This window comes from Syzygium oleosum, unplaced genomic scaffold (assembly GCF_021117445.2).
Source record: "Syzygium oleosum isolate NSW1041296 unplaced genomic scaffold, Sole_v2.1 Sole_v2.02, whole genome shotgun sequence".
NCBI classification, from domain to species: domain Eukaryota; kingdom Viridiplantae; phylum Streptophyta; class Magnoliopsida; order Myrtales; family Myrtaceae; genus Syzygium; species Syzygium oleosum.
The window spans coordinates 10,458,062-10,480,736 of record NW_026607486.1 but is presented as its reverse complement, the minus strand read 5'-3'; the positions used below and the strand labels follow the sequence as shown (position 1 = coordinate 10,480,736).

At 40.7% G+C, this 22,675-nt stretch overlaps 1 protein-coding gene and 2 pseudogenes across 1 annotated transcript; 2 read left to right on the top strand and 1 right to left on the bottom strand.

Annotated features, from left to right (window-relative positions):
• The first annotated feature begins 14,021 nt into the window (after positions 1 to 14,021).
• LOC130137147 (protein FAR1-RELATED SEQUENCE 5-like) lies at positions 14,022 to 14,766 on the top strand (annotated as a pseudogene).
• A 54-nt stretch (positions 14,767 to 14,820) lies between these two features.
• On the top strand, positions 14,821 to 17,038 carry LOC115690054 (protein FAR-RED IMPAIRED RESPONSE 1-like; annotated as a pseudogene).
• Positions 17,039 to 18,785: 1,747 nt separating this feature from the next.
• On the bottom strand, positions 18,786 to 19,694 carry LOC130135311 (uncharacterized). The gene is made up of 3 exons (XM_056304116.1): positions 19,533 to 19,694; positions 19,371 to 19,444; positions 18,786 to 19,261 (listed from the first exon to the last, which is right to left on the bottom strand). The coding sequence occupies exons 1-3, from the start codon at positions 19,587 to 19,589 to the stop codon at positions 19,021 to 19,023; spliced, it is 372 nt and encodes a 123-aa protein (XP_056160091.1). The 5' UTR covers positions 19,590 to 19,694; the 3' UTR covers positions 18,786 to 19,020.
• Between the last annotated feature and the right edge of the window lie 2,981 nt (positions 19,695 to 22,675).

The following is a 22,675-nucleotide window of genomic DNA, read 5'->3' as shown; positions in this document are numbered from 1 at the left end:
GGCACGGAAAATCTTTATCATGTCCATAACTATTTGGACACGATAGTGGATTTTATTTTGTTCCCAAATTCAAACGAATAGCCTTCCATCAATATCCATAACCACATGGATATGATCGCCGGTTTATATCGTTTCCCTAATTCAAAGATAATAAAACAAATCTTGCGGATCGCGTGGACTGGTTTTGATCGTGGTGATTATCTATCTATTTGATTTATTTCCTTTAAAAAGAAAATTCCAAAAAAAAAGATTAGTTAGGATTTGAATTGATCTTATTAGAAGATAATGATGCATGTTTAGGATATGTTTATAATAACTTTCTTTGAATAAGTCGATAGGATAACTTTTTAATTTAAATTAGGAATTAGAGTAATTTATTTCCTAGTTTAATTTAGATATTATCCTGATCTCGACGGTTCATTTTAGGGTAATTCTTGATTTCGAATTTTCATAAAAATACCAAAAAGAAGCCACTTTAGGATAGATTAAATTATCTTTTTTTTTAGAATAGATTGCATGTTAATTTAGGCATTTCTTTTAATTCCGAATTTCATTTGAAAATACCAAAAATAAATCATTTGTCCGTCATTAGAATTAGGTCACGTCGTCGCATGACATATAGTTTGCATGTTAGGCTGCATTAATCGCATGTTAATTTTTGCACGTCATTACATATAGGTTAGTTTTCATTTAAATAAATGAAAATCCTAAAAAATATTGAGTGAACTGCTTGTTAATTAGAAATCATATTAGGATTGTTGATGTGATTTTCTAGCTAATAATGCAGATGCTTACGTTGCTTCGAGGTAAGTAATTCTCCCAATCTTGCAATTTATTTAATGTTTTGATTATTGGGTGTTACTTTGGTAGTTTGCGCACCCGCATGATCACCTCACATGCTAGTGACTAAGTTGAAATGGATCCAGACTGCCTGCATAAATATTTTTTGAAAAGAAAAGGTACTGAAAGGGCATTAGACTAGATCTAGCGTAATCAAGTCCCCGAGCTTAGAATCTCTAGTTCGTAGGAATAAAACATATCTTCCTATGTTTTATTTAGGTTTCTAATCGACCTACCACAAATAGATTAGTGGCAACTCCAAGCATGAAAACATTTGCATGTTAAAAACTTAAACCCTAAGTTGCGAATTGATAGGGCTTGGGAGGGCCCGAGTTAGGCTTAGTCCTAATAATCCATTAGATTGAGAGAAATTTTAGGTCGCGACAGCTTGGCGACTCCACTAGGGACTTGAGTTAAAACTCTTAGTGGACTTAGGCAGTTTTTCATTTCAGAAAAATATTTTTGTTTGGCAGCGAGGATCCCTGGTACGTCCCTAACACTTTAGGTGTTAAATGTTTTTGCAGAATGGGAGGTATAAGGGGAGGCGTGATTGTTAACCATTGTTTTGCAGGGAGGTGTTTTTGGATGTTTGGTTTATTTTATGCACGAAGCGCTGTATGATATAACCTGCTGTGCATGCCTTGCATTTACATTACACCACACACACTACCCGCTGTCGGACCTGGGCGGCACAGGTTTAGGATGGTACTGAGATAGTGGAAACCCCGACCACACCCGCGTGGTACGGGTCGCCTTCCTTGGTCCCGAAAGTTCTTTCACGGTGTCATTGAGTTCCCACCACGGTTGCACCCTTTGCAACCCGGGTCGGTTCCTTGACTAAGCCGAAGTAAGGGGAACCCCGGCCTAACCACAACCATGACTGGTTTAGCCCGGTAATCCTCGCGTCTCCATTTTGCAAGCCAGAGTCTAGATAGAAATCGAACCTCACATTTCATGCGCATGTCTATGTGATTGCTATGGTCCTATCGGGTGAAGTAAGTTTTCTGAACCTTTATTTCGCAATTTATTTATGTTCCGTATTTTCTTTGGTCGGTCCATGACATTAGGTCGGTCGTGAGTCTTGGTCTATATACTATGGGAGGGGCAGACATCCGGATTCTTGATGCTCCTAAGAACGAGCTCCGTGCCTGGTGGAATCTACTCAGTCCAACAAACCGTAAGTTGATTGAAGGCTACATCGGAAGGCTACTTCCCTTATTGGAAGTCAAAGTCCGTACCGGCCTCGTTCGAGCATTAGCACATTTCTGGTGTCCCGAGACGTCTACCTTTATATTCGGTAAGCATGAGCTCACCCCGACTTTGGAAGAATATAGCGTGATCATTGGAAAACCTTTACGGTCGGAATTAGTTACACCACCTCTAGGAATCGATTCCACCTTAATGTTGTCTGAATTTTTTGGTGTCGAAAAAGATGAATTGGGAAAAGTCTTAAAAGAAAATCGTGGGACATGTTCCTTTTCGTACCTTAGTCAATGTTTTGATAAAGCCACATCTTTTCAAAAAGGCAGAATATTTTTGTTAGCATTTTTCGGGTTCGTGATTTTTCCCCACTGTAAGAATGCATGTAGTTCGTCAATTGCATGGTTGGTCCAACAAATCTATCTTGGAAAGAATTTTGTCAACACCATTTTAGCCGAGACTTTCATTTCCCTCACTAAATTTAAGCAACATGTTGACAAAACGTTTCATGCCTCCCTTGAACTGTTGCAAATTTGGTTTTTGTCTCACATAAAAGGGTGCGGCGATTTATTCACAATATCTAAGCTTAGTGATTCTAGCCATCCAGTCTTGAGGTATAAAGAAAAATAAGGGGATGTACCTGATTATCATTACTCTGAATGGATCATTTTCATGAAAAACGCTAGACCCCAAGGTTTCCAATGGCATGCTAACTGGTTCCAAGTCGAGGAAGCTCGGCTTACGTGTAATGGTATTGGACCGGTTCCACTCTTGGGTTTCACTGGTGTGATCGAATACTACCCCACCAGAGTGTCTCGTCAGTACTAGATTCTCCAAGGAATCCCTCCAGCACTACAACCAGAACTCCTCCAAGTCGACTTCACCAATGGCGATGAAAACCACGAAGGGACCGTAGCTCAGCTTAAGAAGATGTGGAAGAAGTGTCGCCTCCTAAGGATAGCCCGACCCCAAAAGGAGCTCAAGGGGGAACAGAAGTCCTACTTCGCGACGATTGAGTATATTCGACAGCACAAAGTCCCACAAGAACTACTCCCGAAGATACCCAAGGTGCCTCTCAAGCCCGCCACTCGCTCAGAGAACAACCGTCTCAAAAGGAAGGCCGAAGAAGCTCAAGAGAAAGCATCCAAGATAGCTCGAGCTTATGAGCAATTGAAGAAGGAAGTCGCCGCCCATATGTCTATGGATCAAGTCAAATAGAATAGCTTGAATTTTTATTCTCTTTTCAGTTCTAGTCTTTAGTCTTGTTTAGGAATTGAGTTTTTTTTAAGAGATTTTAAGTCATTGTCATTGTAAAAACACAAAAAAAAATTTTCAATAAAAAGGTTATTTTTAATTAAATCATTCATACCAATGTCATGGATCGGCATGTGATTCTTCTTGACACTTATATATGCCTGTTTTATCCGTGAATTAGGTAATTACGGACCGATCACGATCGCCTATTCGTACGCGGTCGAGAACTAGAATGGCAGATCAAACTGGCTTACGAGATCGTGTCGTTGGCATTGAGGACCAAATGAAGCAACTCCTCGTCGCAATGCAACAGATGTCCGCTGAGATCAAAACCCTTCGGCTGACTCCCATTCCCGCATCCCCTGAGGCATCAGCCCTAAAGCATAAAGGTGAAAAAAATGTCGATAGTGAGGCAGATGACGACCTTCCCGATTTAGTAGATGACCCCGTCCAGATTATCGTCAACAAGGACAAACCTGATGAACGGGTTAACAAACTTGAAGAGAGAGTGAAGCAGCTGGAAGGCTCACATGATTCACCCTCAATTGACTTGTCTCTGTACTCACAGATCAAAATCCCGAAGAAGTTCAAGATGCCAGACTTTGACAAGTACAATGGCACCTCCTGCCCAAAAGCCCACCTGCAGCTATATCACGTACAAATGACACCGTACGTTGATAATGAACTCCTGATGATTCATGCATTTCAGGCAAGTCTGACGGGTCCTGTCTTGAACTGGTATCTCATGAAGAAGATAAATGGCTTCAAAACCTGGAAGGAAGTTAGCGAAGCATTCCTAAAGCAGTACAGGTTCATAACGGACATCATTCCCACCCGTGATGACCTCGAGCGTGCTCAGATGAAGAAGAATGAGTCATTCAAGGATTATGCAATCAGATGGAGAAACATAGCCGCATAGATTATCCCAGAACCCATAGATAGTGAATTGAAGAGGATGTTTATTAAAACTCTACCGTTCGAATACCGTAATCGGATGGTAGCCACTCCGGCTGACAACTTCAATCAACTCATCCCTATAGGCGAACAGATTGAGATAGGGCTGAAAGATGGGTGGTTTGTGGAGCCGTCTTCCTCGACCAAAAGATTTGGTGCAAGAAAGGAGAAAGAGCCGGCAGCTGAAGTGAATGTGACTTATACCCAACCGGGCCGGCGGAATGCTAACCATGTCCCAGCAATCCAAGTAGCAGAAGCTCGACAACAAAGCACGGGTCGTCAACCCTTTCAGAAGAAAAACAACAAGAGGCAATTGACCCCCCTTCCCGGGTCGTTATCTCAAGTACTGGCGGTCCTCCGGAAGAAAGGTTTGCTTACCACTGAGCCAAAGCGGCCCAATCCTGAGCAGTTCTATAACTACGATCCGGCTAAGAAATGCGATTATCATATGGGCGAGGTGGGGCACTCAACCGACAAATGTTTTACCCTCAAGCACCGAATCCAGAACCTCCTGGACACGAAGGCTTTCTCATTTCAACCCGCTAAGCCGAATGTTCAGAGCAACCCGCTCCCTGATCACGCGGGCAATGTGAATGCCATATTTAGTTACGATGCTGGTCAAATCAAGAATGTCAAGGTGAATACCACCGATGTCTACGGTGAGTTAGTGAAAGCCGATTATTACTCGAGTAATGAGGTCCTTCCCCTGGCTATCATGAGAGAAAGAATCTCAAGAATGGTAGAAGCTGGGATGATCGTTTATGCTGACCACACTGGCATCGTTTCCACTATCTCCGAAGTCGTTATTAATTGGGAGGAGGAGTTTGCTACATTGAACACCGGGAATGACAAGCTCGGTCCTTTGCTTGAAGACATGCCTCCGCTCGAAGATGCGTCCGATGATGAAGAGATCGTAGAGAGCACACCTAAAGCTGATCAAGAAAAAGAGGTGATCGACACATTGGGGCAACTGAGCGACGGATGGGGAGGTATGGATGATCCAACACCTCTAGTGACAGAAGATCTTGATGATGCAATGGAGGGAATCATTGCCCTGTTCGATGATTTCTTTATTGGAACTATTGAGGAAGGACCGTTGGATGGAATGGGCACTAGCCCACAAGAGTAACATCTTTACCTTTTTCCGCATACTCCTCTGCGCGGGAATTTTTACTGCTTTCTAGGACTTGCCCCGTCTCGGGAGCTGCTTTTTAGGATTTTTCATTTCTAGGACTCATCGTTGCAATTTCCATTCAATAAATGTAATTCATTTGGTGATAATCAATGAAATTACAAATTATTTTCATTTTTGAGGACATGTTGAGGTACATCAAACCAGCCCGGTGATGATATCCAACCAATAAGAGAAAAATATAGTCCAAGGAGAATTCTGAGGCCTGGGCTTCTTCATGTTCCCTCGCGTTAAAACTTTTTTAAAAAGAATTTCGAAAAAAAAGTCACAAAAAAAATCAAAAGAAATAAAAGTACACTGTTTAGCCCTGTTTGTCCTTCTGAACCCCCTACTTTATGTTTCAGGGGCAATCTTGTGACACGTGAGGGTATGAAAACGGTCCAATCTGATGAATCATGTGCAGTCGAGCTTGATCCCAATGACACCGACGAACTCGACGATTCCTCAGATATTCAACGCGATCTAGAGCGGCATGAAAGGCCCAAAGTCCTCACATCAGACCAAACTATCACTATTAACCCGAGTGATTCTGGAGAACCCAGAAAAGTGCAGAGAGGGGCAAATCACCCTAAGAGTGAGACGAAACGCCCGACCCAGTTGCCGCATGAGTAGGTAATTCTTTCAACCAAAAAGTGCGTCAAAGACACTTCGATGTAAATGATCTAGTCCTAAGGAAGGTACTGCCAGTCTTTCGTGTTCCTAGGGGTAAATTTGCCCCAAACTACATTGGTCCATATGTGATTAAAAAGGTGCTTCCCGGAGGTGTCCTGATTCTCGCAGAAATGGATGGTCATGAGTTCTCCACTCCTATTAATTCTGATGCTGTGAAGATGTATTACCCCTGATAAAATCTAACATTTTGCAGCAAAAGTTTTCAAGTGTTTGGTTTTATATTCTGAATTGCAAACATTTCACTGATGAATAAATGGTTTCAATCAATTTCAAGTTAAGATGTATGCATTGGCTTTAAATTCTGCATAGTTATTTTGTCGGTCTGCATCATCGACTTCAAAAGGGGAATCTATTTGGACAATCTGATAATTCATGTGGAATGAATTGAATGTGTTGAATGAGGTACATTGGGATGACGAAAGGCAAGCCCTATCCTATATATAGTCCCATGCACTAATCCCCAGTGAGTTGAGTGGAAAAATTCCATGTCTGCAAGGTAAAGGGTTATCTCGCAAAAGGTACGACAACCAAAACGTCAAGAGGCATTTCATTTCTCTATCCTAAACAATACAGGTTATCCATTATTTCGCCACTTTGAGCCCAAACACTTGGTGAAGTTCTTTCAAATTACCCCTGTCAAGAACCACCCCACATCGGGGCAAACTGGAAGTAAGTCAGCATTATAAGGTGAAAAATGAATAGAGATTGTCTTGCTCTCACTTGCATCAATCTTCGAGTGTTGCTTTTTCAGATGAATTCACACGAAGTTCAAGTACCTTAGGATGATGAAGAGCATTCCTTTCTCTATCCTATACACACTTTATCCTTTGCTAAGCCCAATTGAGCCTGCAAATTCGTTTCTTAAACCCAGTTGGTGATCATCCCCCACACTGGGGCAAGATAAAAGCCATCACTGTCCACGCAGCATATCCAGAGCGCCAATAGAAGACGAAGACCCTGAAAGTCCAAATGTTAGTCATTCGGTCAAAACAAGCCAAAGGGTGGCTGGCCAATATATGCATTGTAGACAGTGTGTGTCAAAAGTCAAAAATGAAAAAAAAAAACTAGGGGGCATGAAAAAGCAGTGTGCCTAGTAAAAGTAAGGCCAATGTCCATGAAAAAAAAAAGAAAAGAAGAAGAAGAGAAAAAAAATGAAGGAAAAGGAGAGAACTTCGGAGTAGAAAATGTTAAGATGTGTCAAAGTCATCCACAGTCTTAAGGAGTCAAGTGATAAGCACTCGAGGCCAATGGAGCATCTACCGAGAAGACAATCCCTGGCGGAAAAGAGGACTGGTGATAATGCCGAGATGATCACCAACTCTCACCCCAATTATACACATTTTGAGCCTAATGATCCATTCATTTCTCAACTCATGAGCCTAGCCTACGTTACGTCCCTTGTAAAGTCTCTTCAGATTAGGGCACTTGAACTAATATAGGATTTAGATGTTTATAAGCTTAGCTCGAAGAAGTGCGAGCAAGTCTATTTCTATCTCATTTTACAGGGTTCTTGACTTGTAAACCCGGAGACGATTGCGGAGTATTTTCTTTCAATAGCCTTGACTCAAAGAGTCCCCTTTTGCTAAGCCATTGACCAAGCCCACGTTACGGTCCTAGCAAAGACCTCTCGGATTGGTAAGGTTGTACCGCTTACGAGAATACTCGGACCCTTGTCGACATGATGATGGTGAGATAGAGTGATTTTCATAAATTAGCCACTTTTCGATGAGAGTGAGTGAAAGCCCTTTCGGACCGAAAGTCCCTCATTTGACATTTTCAAGACATCTACTTGTGAGTTCGGATTGTCTTATCATGATTTTCCCCAGTGAAATTTAGTAATGCTGATTTGACAAAACCGTCATGCATGAAAACCAGTTGAATTTATAGTGCATGAGTATATGTGTTCTTGATTGTCCATGAATGCATATTACATGTTGCCTAAAACCGTGTCCAGCAGTAGACACGCCCTCAAGAGTCGGAGATTTCACCAGGTAAGTATATCTCTATTCCTTGGATGTCTGTGACTATCCAGGTATCCTTAACCTGTTTGAGCAATTGTTAGGTCCCATATTTGATCATTTTGTTGCATCTCTAGACGCCTCTAACGATATCTAGGCATCTATTGATCAAGTCTTTTCAGGTACCTCTGATGATATCCAAGTACTTTGTCAAAGAACCCCTGAACATTCGGGCTAGCCCCTGGTTCAGCCAATTGTTAAGTACCCGCGACGATATCCAGGTATTTATCGATCAAGTCCTTTCAAATATCTTAGATGATAACTAGATATTTTGTTAGGCACACTTTTTACATAATCTCAAAAGATGTTCCCCCGTGACATGCCTATGAGGAAAGGTATAGACGCAGCGGCCAAATCTTTACAAGTGCCTATGGCGATGTATATGTATCTCGTAAAGGTCGAAATATTCTCCCAATCTCAGAAGATGTTCCCTCGTAACATGCCTATGAGGAAAGGTATAGGCGCAGCGGCTAAATCTTTACAAGTGCCTATGGCGATGTATAGGTATCTCGTAAAGGTCGGAATATTCTCCCAATCTCAGAAGATTCCCCCGAGACACGCCTATGAGGAAAGGTATAGGCGCAGCGGCCAAATCTTTACAAGTGCCTATGGCGATGTATAGGTATCTCGTAAAGGTCGGAATATTCTCCCAATCTCAGAAGATTCCCCCGTGACACGCCTATGAGGAAAGGTATAGGCGTAGCGGCCAAATCTTTACCGGTGCCTATGGCGATGTATAGGTATCTCGTAAAGGTCGGAATGTTCTCTTAATCCCAGATGTTCCCCCGCGGCTCACCTATGAGGAAGGTATAGGTGAAGCGGCCAAATCTTTACGAATACCTATGGCGATGTATAGGTATCTCGTAAAGGTCGGAATATCCTCCTGATCTCGAAAAGTTCCCCCGTGTCGCACCTACGATGATAATTAGGTGCAGCGGCCAAATCTTTACGAATACCTATGGCGATGTATAGGTAGTTTGTAAATGTCGGAACATTTTCCATTTTGCTAAATTTTTCTCTCGAGAACCCCAGATGATAACTGGATACATCGAGCTTTCTTCGCGTGTCTTGACTGAATTGCAGGTCACCGGAGTTCATCAGTGTTCATCAGGCAATACCTTTGGGATAGAGTCCAAACATTTGCCAAACAATCTCAAGAATCATGGCAATGCCTCAAATTACTTCACCACTCAAGTTAGGTGAGTAACTCCAGGTATATTTTTTATTCACGTCAGCATGCATCATTTCTTATTGCATTTCAAAATGGGACTCATACTCCCACCAAAAATAACATTCATTGCATTTTCATGGCCAAAATTTAGGCTTCATTTAGTCTTTGAATGCAACCTCTGCGAGCTCACCTTCAAAGAGGGGCAACTGTTGACACCTAAATTTTGACTAACCATTTAGTGATTAATTGCATAGAAAATTAGAGATTAAATTTTAACCCCTAAGCAAAAATATTAAAATTGCATAGCATATTGTTTAAGTTCATATAGGTTAGTTGCATTCCGCATCGGACCGGCGGTGGCGAGAAAGCTGAAAATTCATCGTGTAAACCGAGCTCGAGCACTCGGCTCACTCAAGGGATTGGGGGCCAAAATTCACAAGTCTAATTTGGGCTTAAATCAGCCTGAATTAATTTAGCCCATTTGGAATTAAATAAAAATTAAAGGATAAAAGCCTAAGCCTAAGCCCATTAGGACTAGGAAGTCCGGTCAATTAACCTAGGGTTGCGATATAAATATGTCGTTATGCGTCATAATCAAGGGGAGCTCTCATAATTCCCATAGCAAAATTTTCAGAGAGATACACGTGACCGAGAGTGAGAGCAAGGAGCAAGAGAGAGAGAGGGTCCGTCGCGCACGAGCCCTCCTCACCGTCGCACCACCTTGCGATTGCGCCGCCTTGTACTCGTGCCGCGCCACCACCTCCCTCGCGGCCAGACCTGTAGCCACGGGAGGTTTGCCCCTGCTCCGTGCTGCTTCCTCCGCTGATCAACTGATGACGACGCCAAGCTACTAATCCCTGCTGCCCACGAAGCCGCCTACTGTTGCTCTCAATCAGATCCACCTGCTTATTTTGCTGTCCTGCCGTGACGACTTCAGCCCGACGTCCCTGCACGACCAGACCGGTTTTGCCATCAAGCTATCCTCCAAGCGACAAGTAAAGAACTTGATTGTTGGGCTTTGAGAATCAAAGTTCAATAATTGAAGAAAATCGTCACAGGAGCAATCAGATTCAGTCAAAAGTCAAGCGGTTATCAAAATTTGTTGTTGGTCAAAGTAAAAGGACCAAAGAAAATTTTCTTTGGGATTACTCGATTCCTGAGGAGCCAAACCAGCTGCTGCCTCACCACGACGCTGACATCCTCCGAAGTTGCTGCCATCGTCGACGGTCGCTGCCTTCCTGTGGTGAGCTGCTGCTGTTCCGCGAGGTCCAAAGACCTCTCGTCGTTGATATTGTCGACCCATGCAAGCTCGGTCAGCATCACCGCCGCCTCTCATTGTCGCCGCTGCGTCTGCCGTCGATCACCCACCGTTGGTCACCGTCCCGATCCGCAATCCCGACGATTCAAATTTGGAAAGAAATCCGCAAACCCGATCCGGCATCAAGCTCGAATTTGGAAGTTATCCGTAAATTAGGTAAGAAACTTTATCCGATATCGTTTCAAATATTTAAATTCCTAATTCGAGTGATTTTGTTGTCTTTGGTTAGTTAGTAGATATATTCGAATGATGCATGGCATATTCGCAAGATTCCAACAAATACACTAAGTTAGGAAATTCCTAACTTAACAACGTGTCGGGATGACTATCCGATCTCAACCATGAGATACGATACTCGGTGGCACGGAAAATCTTTATCATGTCCATAAATATTTGGACACGATAGTGGATTTTATTTTGTTCCCAAATTCAAACGAATAGCCTTCCATCAATATCCATAACCACATGGATATGATCGCCGGTTTATATCGTTTCCCTAATTCAAAGATAATAAAACAAATCTTGCGGATCGCGTGGACTGGTTTTGATCGTGGTGATTATCTATCTATTTGATTTATTTCCTTTAAAAAGAAAATTCCAAAAAAAAAGATTAGTTAGGATTTGAATTGATCTTATTAGAAGATAATGATGCATGTTTAGGATAGGTTTAGAATAACTTTCTTTGAATAAGTCGATAGGATAACTTTTTAATTTAAATTAGGAATTAGAGTAATTTATTTCCTAGTTTAATTTAGATATTATCCTGATCTCGACGGTTCATTTTAGGGTAATTCTTGATTTCGAATTTTCATAAAAATACCAAAAAGAAGCCACTTTAGGATAGATTAAATTATCTTTTTTTTAGAATAGATTGCATGTTAATTTAGGCATTTCTTTTAATTCCGAATTTCATTTGAAAATACCAAAAATAAATCATTTGTCCGTCATTAGAATTAGGTCACGTCGTCGCATGACATATAGTTTGCATGTTAGGTTGCATTAATCGCATGTTAATTTTTGCACGTCATTACATATAGGTTAGTTTTCATTTAAATAAATGAAAATCCTAAAAAATATTGAGTGAGCTGCTTGTTAATTAGAAATCATATTAGGATTGTTGATGTGATTTTCTAGCTAACAATGCAGATGCTTACGTTGCTTCGAGGTAAGTAATTCTCCCAATCTTGCAATTTATTTAATGTTTTGATTATTGGGTGTTACTTTGGTGGTTTGCGCACCCGCATGATCACCTCACATGCTAGTGACTAAGTTGAAATGGATCCAGACTGCCTGCATAAATATTTTTTAAAAAGAAAAGGTACCGAAAGGGCGTTAGACTAGATCTAGCGTAATCAAGTCCCCGAGCTTAGAACTCTGGTTCGTAGGAATAAAACATATCTCCCTATGTTTTATTTAGGTTTCTAATCGACCTACCACAAATAGATTAGTGGCGACTCCAAGCATGAAAACATTTGCATGTTAAAAACTTAAACCCTAAGTTGCGAATTGGTAGGGCTTGGGAGGGCCCGAGTTAGGCTTAGTCCTAATAATCCATTAGCCTGAGAGAAAGTTTAGGTCGCGACAAGCACCAATGATATAATCACCGGTCCCCAACCCCCCGTCACCGAAACTCAAAACCTGTGTTTGACATCTTTGTGGGCTTGGAGAGCGAAGAGAAAGAGACAAAGAGAAGTGGAAGGTGACTTGTTTTGAATTTCGAAGTGCATAGAGGTATGTGGAGGCTTATCGGGAGGGCCAGCTGCTGGGTACTAGCTACTAGAGAGAGAGAGAGTATGCTTTGGGGAGTGAGAGTTTGTGGGGGAGACTAGATAGAGTGCAGGTTCCTAGAGTCTATACAAAGTCTCAAGAAGGAGAAAATATTGGCTGAGTGGAATACTCCATGTAGGCTGTGCATAACACCATTGAGCGCGAGACACATGGCCAGTGGGCCCATAGGTCAGATTTAATAAAAAATCTGACTCTTTCCCTTCTCTTTCCCAATCTCCGTTAGCCTTCGTTAACCCTTGATGCTATTGCGTTTTCACTTTTGACCTGGTCTCTCTCTCCCTCACTCTTCTCGCTCAAAATTTCTCCCACTCCCGACCTCTTAATAGCTCTTCCTTCCTTTGTGACTTCGCCTCCTTTGGTCGTGAACCCGCCGCGCCTCCGCCGGTTGCCTCCACCGTCCCCTTCCGAGAAAACCCATATGCCCTTTGCCTCTCTTTCCTCCGCGAAGCGTAGCTCTTTTTGTGAACCACGCCTCCGCCTCCGCTATCGCCTCCCGGAGCCCATCGATGGCTCATATCCCGACCACGCAGCTGCCTCCGCCATCGCCTTCGAAGCCCCCCATTGGTGATTCGTCCTCTGCCCCTCTCTCTCTGTCCGAAGAAATGGCTTCACTCGGCTCTCTGTGACGAACCGTGCCTCCACCGTTGCCTCCCGAAGCCCCATTGGTGATCTCAGGCTCCGACTTGCCCTCTGTGTTGCCTCCCGAAGCCCCATTAATCAGGTTAGGGTTTTGTAGGACTTGAACTTATTCCAATTGTTTTTTCCCTAACGTGAAGCCGAGCTCGTGTCTTACTTTTTTGGCAATTTCATAATTCATGCTTTTAGGGTTTGAACATTGGTGTAAGTCCTTTGCAATATTAAGTCTATCTAGCACATTCTTTGCCTCCTACTGGATTGACAGCAAGCTATCCTCCCCCCCCCCAAAAAAAAAAGAAAACTGGTGTATCCCACCTAAATTGTGATCTTTATTGACCTATACATTATTTGGTTTTGGTTTATTTAATGTTTATCCATCATGTGTCGCTTCTGTGATCAATCATGAGCTGCGACATAATTTGAGAATGGGAGAGATGTCTTTTGCAACTAAATGAATGGGGGAAAGCATTTTGTGCTTTTTTGGTATGATTCTCTTACAAAATGAAATAAAAATTATTTAACGCAGCAATAAGGCTAGGAATGCTTCAAGGACAAGTTGTTGGGTAATTAAACACCAACATGTACGCAAAAATGACTGTGGCAGAGATGAGACTACTCTGTTGGATTGGAAACAGACTAGAAGAGATATTAGATTAGACATGAAACTGTCTAAGGAAAAGTAGGTGTGGCTACAATGAAGGAAAGACATAAGTCCTTGATACCTCATTGAGATGATTTTTCCTATTTGGCAGTAAGTAAGAGATTAAACCCCAATAACGTTAATTTTCATTTCCCGTTCGTTATTGATGACGATATGGAGTTTAGTAATTACATTGGGTCCCTCAATAAATCCCGTGCTTGTACATTATACTGATTGTGTTTGATTGTGTTCTATAAATGTTTGTTTTTGTATTTCATTAGGAGGGAACTTTATAGTCTCTCATCACCTCAGTTATTTTGCACTTGTAAAGATATCAAATGGTTGATTCAGAGGTAATTCTTTACTCATAAAACATAATTTGCTCTCTTAAGTAAAGGATGAGATGTTATTTTTCTTGAATTATTTTTTGTTCATTTGGTTGTAGCATGAAACTTCCCATCATGTTCATGTAATGCGTGATATGGAAAATGATTTTGAGTTTGTAGTAGGGATGGTTTTCTCAAATGAACTTGAAGCATATCATAAGTATGTGGCTTATGCAATCGGCAAAGGATTTGGAGTGAGAAAGGGTAATGCGGTTAAAAATAGAAAAGGTGAAATCACCCGGCGGACATTTTTGTGTAATTGTGAAGGGCATTTGGTCGGCTCATCTGATCAAGAAAAGAAATATGAGAGATTTGAAGTTAGATGTGGGTGTCTTGCTCATATCAAATTTAATGTTGATAATGGTGTCTATGAAGTCGTGGACTATGTTTCTGAGCATAATCATGCATTTGTACCAGAAGATCAAAAGCATTGATTAGATGTGGAAGAATGATATTTGACACGTGCTAGGGTGTTTTGGTTGACATGATTAAGGTAGGCTTTGGGGGGACTTTGGCATATAAGTTTTTAGCAAACGAAGCTAGAGAAAGCAAAAACTTGAGTTTCATCCTACGTGGTTGTCAAAACTTTTTGCAAACGGAAAGATCCAGGATTATAAGTGGTGGAGATTGTCAAAGTCTTTTGAACCATTTTCATTGCATGCAAATGCAAAACACAATGTTTTTCTATGCTGTTTAGGTAGATCAGGATGGTAGATTGAACAATTTATTTTGGAGAGATAGCTTGTTCAAATTTGATTATGACTGTTTTGGTGACGTGCTAGTGTTTGATACCATATACCGTACCAACAAATATAACATGATATGTGCACCTTTTGTTGGGGTTAATCACCATTGGAAGAATACTCTGTTTGGTTGTGCATTTTTGCTGGACGAGACTGCAGAATCATTTATTTGGTTATTTGAGGTGTTTTTGAAGTCTATGGGAAATAAGGCTTCGAAAACCATATTCACTTATCAAGACCAAGTCATGGCAAAAGCCATTAGAATGGTGTTTCTGAATACACGGCACCGTCTATGCACTTGGCACATCGAGAAAAATGCCCATCAAAACATTGCACATCTTTACCATAAGCTGGGTTTTAAGAATAAATATTTCTTAGCGCTTATGTATAAATGCAAATCAGAGGATGAATTTGAAGCTACATGGAGGGAAATGCAAGAGGTGTGGGGTATTGAGAATAACAATTGGCTTTAGAGATTATATGACTTTAGACATAAATGGAGTTCAGCTTTTGGTCATGACTCTTTTACATGTGGTATAAGGTCAAGTCAAAGGACTGAGAGCACCAATAATGTCTTCCAACATAAGTCGATGAAGACATTGTCTCTTGTGGAATTTGTCCACCATTATGAAGAACAACTGAAGCATATGAGAGAAGTTGAAAGTCAAGATGATTACAGTTCTCGTAGGACAGCCAAATTGCAGGTTTTAAATAATGGGATCCTGATGCATGCTGCTTCGGTATACACTCGTACCATTTTTCAAAGGTTTAGTGAAGAATTTTTGCAAAGTCTCTCTGAACATATGTCAAGTACTAAATTTGATGGATCGGTTTCTTTATATACTCTCAAGTATATGGGGATGGGGATTCAAGGTGAATATGTTGTTAGATTTGACCCTATAGACTTTTCAGTTTCTTGTGAATGCAAATTATTTGAATCAAAAGGGTGGTTGTGTCGCTATGCCTTGCGCGTGTTGAATGTGAACATATCGATGGTTACGGTCATTCCATCTTCCTATATTTTGAAAAGATGGACTAAGGATGCCAAAAAAGGGATTGTGAATGATGAATCTCACCAAATGTCACCGGGTCCATCTAAAGTTATTCGATTTTCCACGTTAGTGTATGAATCCTTTGAATTGTTGAGTTTGGGAGCCGAAGGTGTACATACTATGAGAATATTGAGGAAGCACATGGTTAAAAGCAAAGGCTGAAATTTCATCATACAAATCAAGTATAGTTGTGACTGATGATGCTAGTGATGATGAGGATAATGAGGCTTCTTTGTGTGATATTTCGGTAGCGGACGGCATTCGAAGGAAACGAAAGGGAATAAGTTATGGAAGGTTTAAAAGCTCAAGTGAGAAAAAGAAGAAAAAATCTAAGAAAGGAACTCCCCCAACGCAAATAGAAAGTCGAGGTGAGTGACATATTATTCTAGTTAATATAATTAGTTAAATTTTTCACTTATATTTATTACTTTGTAATATAGAGTTGGTTGTCCAAGCGACACATAATGAAACTCATTTCCCATATTATTCAAGTAATTCAAATTAGTTTTGAAGTGCCTTTTATCCTAGCAATATTGGTGGTCCTACTGTAAATCTAAATTTTCATAATCAGGTATATTGCACTTTGTCCTTAATTTGTATTTATGTTTTACTAATTGGTCATTTTTTTATATGGATGCAACAGCCACCATACATCATGTTGTCGAGGATTATGAGTGGATTTTGCCCATTCCCTAGTCGGGTATTTAATAGTTTGGTGATCAATCAGTTTGTTTGTATGTTATTCAAGTTACTGTGCCTCTTTATGCTAATGAGGTAATTTATTTTATGTAGATGCAATCACCATACATCATGCCGCCAAGGGGTGGATTTTCCCCATTCACTAATCAGGTGCTTATTATGAAATCATTTTAGATTCTAGAGTTATTTCAACTTTTTATTACTATTGTAATATTTATTGTTAATTGTTTCTTTTGGATAGATGTTGGAGTATCATAATCAATCTCATGGAACCATTTTGTGTAAGGTACAACTTGGCTATTGTTGATGTGGGATTACTTGAAACATATTGATCTAGGCATATTGCTTAGTAAAATGTAAATATATTTGTTATTCTCTTATATAGGGGTCATCGAACTCTTTTCAGCATCCTGAGATGTATGAATTTGAAGGCCCCTTTGAAAGCATAGACAACGCACAGTCACAACATAAATAGTCGGGGGGAACCCTTGTAATAAGTCCCTTCACCGAATAAAATATTTTTTGCGTCCTTCTCTGATATGGTAACTATTGTAGTATGAGTTCGCTGTGACTTGGGATTTGCATATGTGCCTTTTATATGAAAAGATCTTCCTTTGTATTTCCTTGGCTGTTACTTGGAAGAAATGTTTTTATATTTCCAATTTTCTTAGTTGGGCTATAAATCCAGCAGGAACCAAGTTCAATATTCATTTGACATGATGTAGTGATTAACTGGGGGCATAGTTTCGATAGACATTAGAAAAGGATTGTTAGAGTAGTAAAGATTTAGTTCTATGTAAGTTATGATCTTATCAAATTTGCTGAGAGCTTCACCCATATGCAGAGATTCATTCTTCTTCTGAGTATTCACTATGTTCTCTCATTTTCTGCGGTTATGGGTATTCCAAAGAAAGATTTGTTTGGGCTCTGATATATGTCGTTGGCATTTTTTTCGTCTTGGATATGGTGGTACAATTGTTAATGGAATTCAAAGCTTGTGGATTGCACATGTAATCTTCTTTTTTTGTCTTATCCTTTACCGTTCTTCTCAAGTTTTAGCCAGTTCATAAAATGGGCAAAGTTGTTCCTGATATATAAGTTCATTGTCTTCTTTAGCCTTCGGAAAATATCCAATATGCAGCTTTAGTGATTGGAGGCTCATTCATGATTGAAGGTATTTCGACTTACCATTTGTTTTGGGCTACTACTTACAATGAAATCATTGGTATTTTGACTTACCATTTAGTGATCGGAGGCTCATTCATCAGTAATATTTGTTCAGTGATGTGCAAATCAAGAATGATATGAAGTTGCCAACTAGTATGAAGTATTAGTGTGAAGTTTCAAGAATGATCTGAAGGAACAAGTTCGTATGGCGTCGTCTCACAATTTAGTATTTGGGTCCAGAATGCATGAACTCATAAACATCATGCTAGAAAGCCGCCAACTGGTATGGAGCATCGTGTGAAGTTTCAAGAATGATATGAAGGAACGAGTTCGTATGGCGTCATCTCGCAATTTAGTATTTGGGTCCATAATGTGTGAACTTCCTGAGTCTGGAATTCATGCATTTCGGTTCCTCTTCTTCTATAGTAGATATCCCGGTCATCTCATGGTTAAGCTATATGAGTGTATTTATTGGTTTGTTTCCATCTTTGTAACTCAATGTCTTATCTCTCTGGAAAAGGATTGGAAGACTTAAAGTTGTATTTATTACAATTATTTTTAGTGCCATAGCTTGAGTTCAAAGATGTTTGATAAGTTGAGAGAGTGAAAGCAATACAAAATTGGCCATCATTTGAAGTAAATGATTATGCGAAAGCTATGCTTTTGGACTTTAAGAGGAAGTGATCAATAGCTTCTCTATCTCTTGTTCTCTTTTCCACCTCCAAATGCAGATTAATATGTGTCTGAAGGACAATTGTGAATCCTCCACCAAAGGCAAAAAGAGGAAGAGAAGTAGTATAACTAAATGTTGAAAGTTCTCTGCTCCAATCTTTGACATGCTAAAGTCAGGCATTAATGTTTGTTATTGATTCCGTTAGAAAAGAGGAAGATATAGGCATCGATTTTGGTTGAAAATTCAAAGGGCAAGATATTGAAACTCGATTCAATCATGAGAACTCTAAGGTAACTCTAGATAATGCCCATTCAATTGTACTGGAGTTAAGATGGAAAAAGGTAAATATGAACTTAGATAATGCGATTGTGTTCATTAGAGCCAACGCAACATAATGTTTGATTCAAGCTAGCAAAATTACAAGTTCCAACCATCTAGTTTTTCTGGACAAGTAGTCCTAATAAAACAACACATAATATACATAATAGACAAACAAAAAAAAATACACCTAACTTGCAAGACACTTAAATGGTGCACATTATGACTCAATCCCTGCAGCTTCTGATCAGTCTTCTTGTGTTCATCTTTCAAATGCTCAAGTAATTACTTAATGCTTCTCATGTCATCTTCAAATATTGCAGGCGGAGCCTTCGTGAAACAATAAGCCACATCGCTTGTAGGAAAACACTGAGAAAAGAAGTTACACTTCTTATCCTCACAAGTATAGTAGAGCTTATGTTTGTTTTTGATAGATCTGAAATTCTCACGGCAGCACGCCTACCACACTTGCACATTCTATTTTGAAAGGTCAATCTGCTCCAATTATCTTCATTCACACTGGATGAAGACATCATGCACCTGCAAGACATCACCATTCACAACTTTCTTTCACTTCTGCTCAAACTCAATGACCGCTAGTAGTAAGTAGTCCACAAACACCCATAGCTTCTTATCTTTGAAAACTTACGGAGGTTCCAAGCTACCTACGAGAATCCCGAGATCAATATCCTTGTCTTCAAACTTTTTGATGAAAGGATGACTCTAAAATAACGAAAGAATTCATTGTCAATTACCCATCAGGCACAATGTTATATTTGAACTAGATAGTTAACAATTACATATCACTTACCAAAAGGTCCAAAGATGAAGATCTTTCTTGACGGTCCTTTTGTAAGCTGAGAACCATTGAGGAAAGTGCATGTCAAAAAACAATGTTGAGCTCTAATACTACAAGGAGAAGATGAGGAGAAAGTTGAGGGAAGTATCATGATTTATCTTTTGCATTTGTTTTGGCTCATGCCCAGCCTCAACAAGCACTATAGGTCACTTCCAAATTGATAGATCTAATTTATACATAAAAGGAAGAGTGGAGAGTTAAAATAATAGCGTGATCTTTTTATGAGTTGATCCTAACTTGTTTCTTTAGGGTGCAAATCAATTTGTCCCTCCACTTCAAAGAAGATCATAAAATTGTCCCAAAACAAACATTTTTAGAACACAATCACTCACGCAAACATTTTTAGAGCACAATCAAACACAATGAGCAGAATGTACAAGCATGGAATTTCTTTAGGGACCCAATGTAATTACTAAACTCCACATCGTCATCAATAACGAACGGAAAATCCAAATTAACGTTATTGGGGTTTAATCTCTTACTTACTACCAAACAGGAAAAATCATCTCAATGGGGTGTCATGGACTTATGTCTTTCCCTCATTGGAGCCACACCTACTTTTCCTTAGACAGTTTCATGTCTAATCTAATATCTCTTCTAGTCTGTTTGTAATGCAATAGAGTAGTCTCATCTCCGCCACAGTCATTTTTGCGTACATGTTGGTACTTAATTGCCTAACACCCTGTCCTTGAAGCATTCCTAGCTTTATTGCCGCATTAAATAATTTTTATTTCATTTTGTCCCTCCACTTCAAAGAGGATCGTACCAAAAAAGCACCAAATGCTTTCCCCTGTTCATTTACTTGCAAAAGACATCTCTCCCATTCTCAAATTATATTGCAGCTCATAATTGGTCACAAAAGTGATGGATAAACAGAAAATAAACCAAAACCAAATAATGTCTAGGCCCATAAAGATCACAATTTAGGTGGGATACACCAGTTTTCGTTTTTTTTTTGGGGGGGGGGGGGGGGGGGAGATAGCTTGCTGTCAATCTAGTAGGAGGCAAAGAATGTGCTAGATAGACTTAATATTGCAGAGGACTTATGCCAATGTTCAAACCCTAAAAGCATGAATTATGAAACTGCCAAAAAGGTAAGGCACGAGCTCGGTTTCACGTTAGGGCAAAAACGATTGGAATAAGTTCAAGTCCTACAAAACTCTAATCTGAGAATGGGGCTTCGGGAGGCAACGTAGAGGGCGAGTCAGAGCCCAAGATCGCCAACGGGGCTTCGGGAGGCGACGGCAGAGTCGCGGTTTGTCACAGAGAGCTGAGCGGAATCGTTTCTCGAGACAGAGAGAGAGGGGCAGAGGACGAATCGCCAATGGGGTCTTCGAAGGCAACGGCGTAGGCAGAGACGGCCGCGTGGTCAGGATCTGAGCCACCGATGGGCTCCGGGAGGCGACAGCAAAGGCAACCGGCAGAGGTGGAGATGCGGTTCACAAAAAGAGCCGTGCTTTGTGGAGGAAAGATAGAGAGTGAGCAGATGGGTTTTCTCGGAAGGGGATGGCGGAGGCAACTGGCGGAGGCGCGGCGGGTTCATGACCAAAGGAGGCGAAGTCACGGAGGAAGAAAGAGCTATCGGGAGGTCGGTAATGGGAGAAATTTTGAGCAGGAGGAGTGAGGGAGAGAGAGACCAGGTCAAAAGTGAAAATGCAATAGCAGCGAGGGTTAATGGAGGCTAATGGAGATTGGGAGAGAGAAGGGAAAGAGTTAGATTTTTGAATAAATCTGACTTGTGAGCCCGCTGGCCATGTGTCATGCACTCAATGGTGTTATGCACAGCCTACGTGGAGTATTCCACTCAGCCAATATTTTCTCAGAAGAGAAGATGAAAGAGAGAGTCACGTGAAATGACGTGAAAAGAGGTGAAGTGAAGACAAAGTCTGATGACGTTGGGCAACTCATTGAACTCCAGACCTCTCTCTTGGATTCAACTTGCCGAGTGGCGAAGACGAAGTATGCTTTTGGTGAAGTAACATGTTTCGGTTTTGTTCGTGTTATGATCCGGACCGAACTGAAACACATCACAATACCCATTTTATAACTGTATACTTGAACATAATGAGACCCGAACTGAAAATAACTTAAAATTTTGGGCCGGTTCGGGTCGATTTGTATTTCGATTCGGGTATATGGTTCGGTTTTGACACCCTTACTGGCTCGGGTCCCTGTTTTCAGAATAAAAAATTATATAAAAAATCAGAAAATGGTTAGAAATAGGAAGCTTGACCTATTTGTGTGACTTTAGCTTTAGACTTGGTTTAGTTTCTTTATATAACTTAGATATTTTAGTGAGTTACCTTTGGTATAAGTTTAGTATTAAGAGATGATAAGAAACTGTCACGCCCCGAACCCCTCGAAGCGCGATCATCCCACATACTGGTCAATTTTGATGCGACGTCCCAGGACGCGTCGCCGACCCATCTCCCAAAACATAGCATAAGGCACATGCGGAAGCAATAATTAAAACACCCGTACAAAACAATACATGACCAAGGGTAATAGAGACATCACTCAACGGATAATCCAACAACACTATTAACTGCCATTAAAACACTTACAATATTCATTTTTACACATCATATACAAACAGCCTACCAAAAACAGATCAACAGCCACTAAGGTCAAAAGGTTACTGGCCCTACCACTCTACGACTAAGACTGATCCTAGGAACATCAATCCGGATCAGATTCTGATGACTCGGACTCAGCTTCGATTATTTCATCCTCCGAATCCATCTGTTCGACCTTGCCATCTTGTTCGGAATCCTGCTCTATGGGCTCTGAATCCTCATACTGATCGGGTACACCAGGTATCCTCTAACAGGGGTCTGAAAAACGGGGTTTAAACAACTATGAGGCGAATCTCAGTGAGTAGGCCCCCTAAACCGAAACTAGGCTAACATGCACCTCCCGACAAGCAAATCAACACAACAATCAACAATAATGTCAATCAAATGACCTAGGTCCTTGAGCTCGGGTCGCTTACCTTGCTGACCCTGCAGGTTAGGCAATAACAACATGATAATCACAACACATGCGTGTACACACTTGGCCACACGTACGCCACACGCATGCTCATGCTTCAAAGT

What these genes read in the sequence shown, in the direction of transcription:
- LOC130135311 (XM_056304116.1), bottom strand. Translation starts at nt 19,589, where the DNA reads ATGGTTCTCAGCTTACAAAAGGACCGTCAAGAAAGATCTTCATCTTTG. An exon ending in CTTCATCTTTGGACCTTTTG is followed by an intron (nt 19,445 to 19,532) that starts GTAAGTGATATG and finishes TCGTTATTTTAG; the next exon opens with AGTCATCCTTTCATCAAAAA. An exon ending in GTAGGTAGCTTGGAACCTCC is followed by an intron (nt 19,262 to 19,370) that starts GTAAGTTTTCAA and finishes GATGTCTTGCAG; the next exon opens with GTGCATGATGTCTTCATCCA.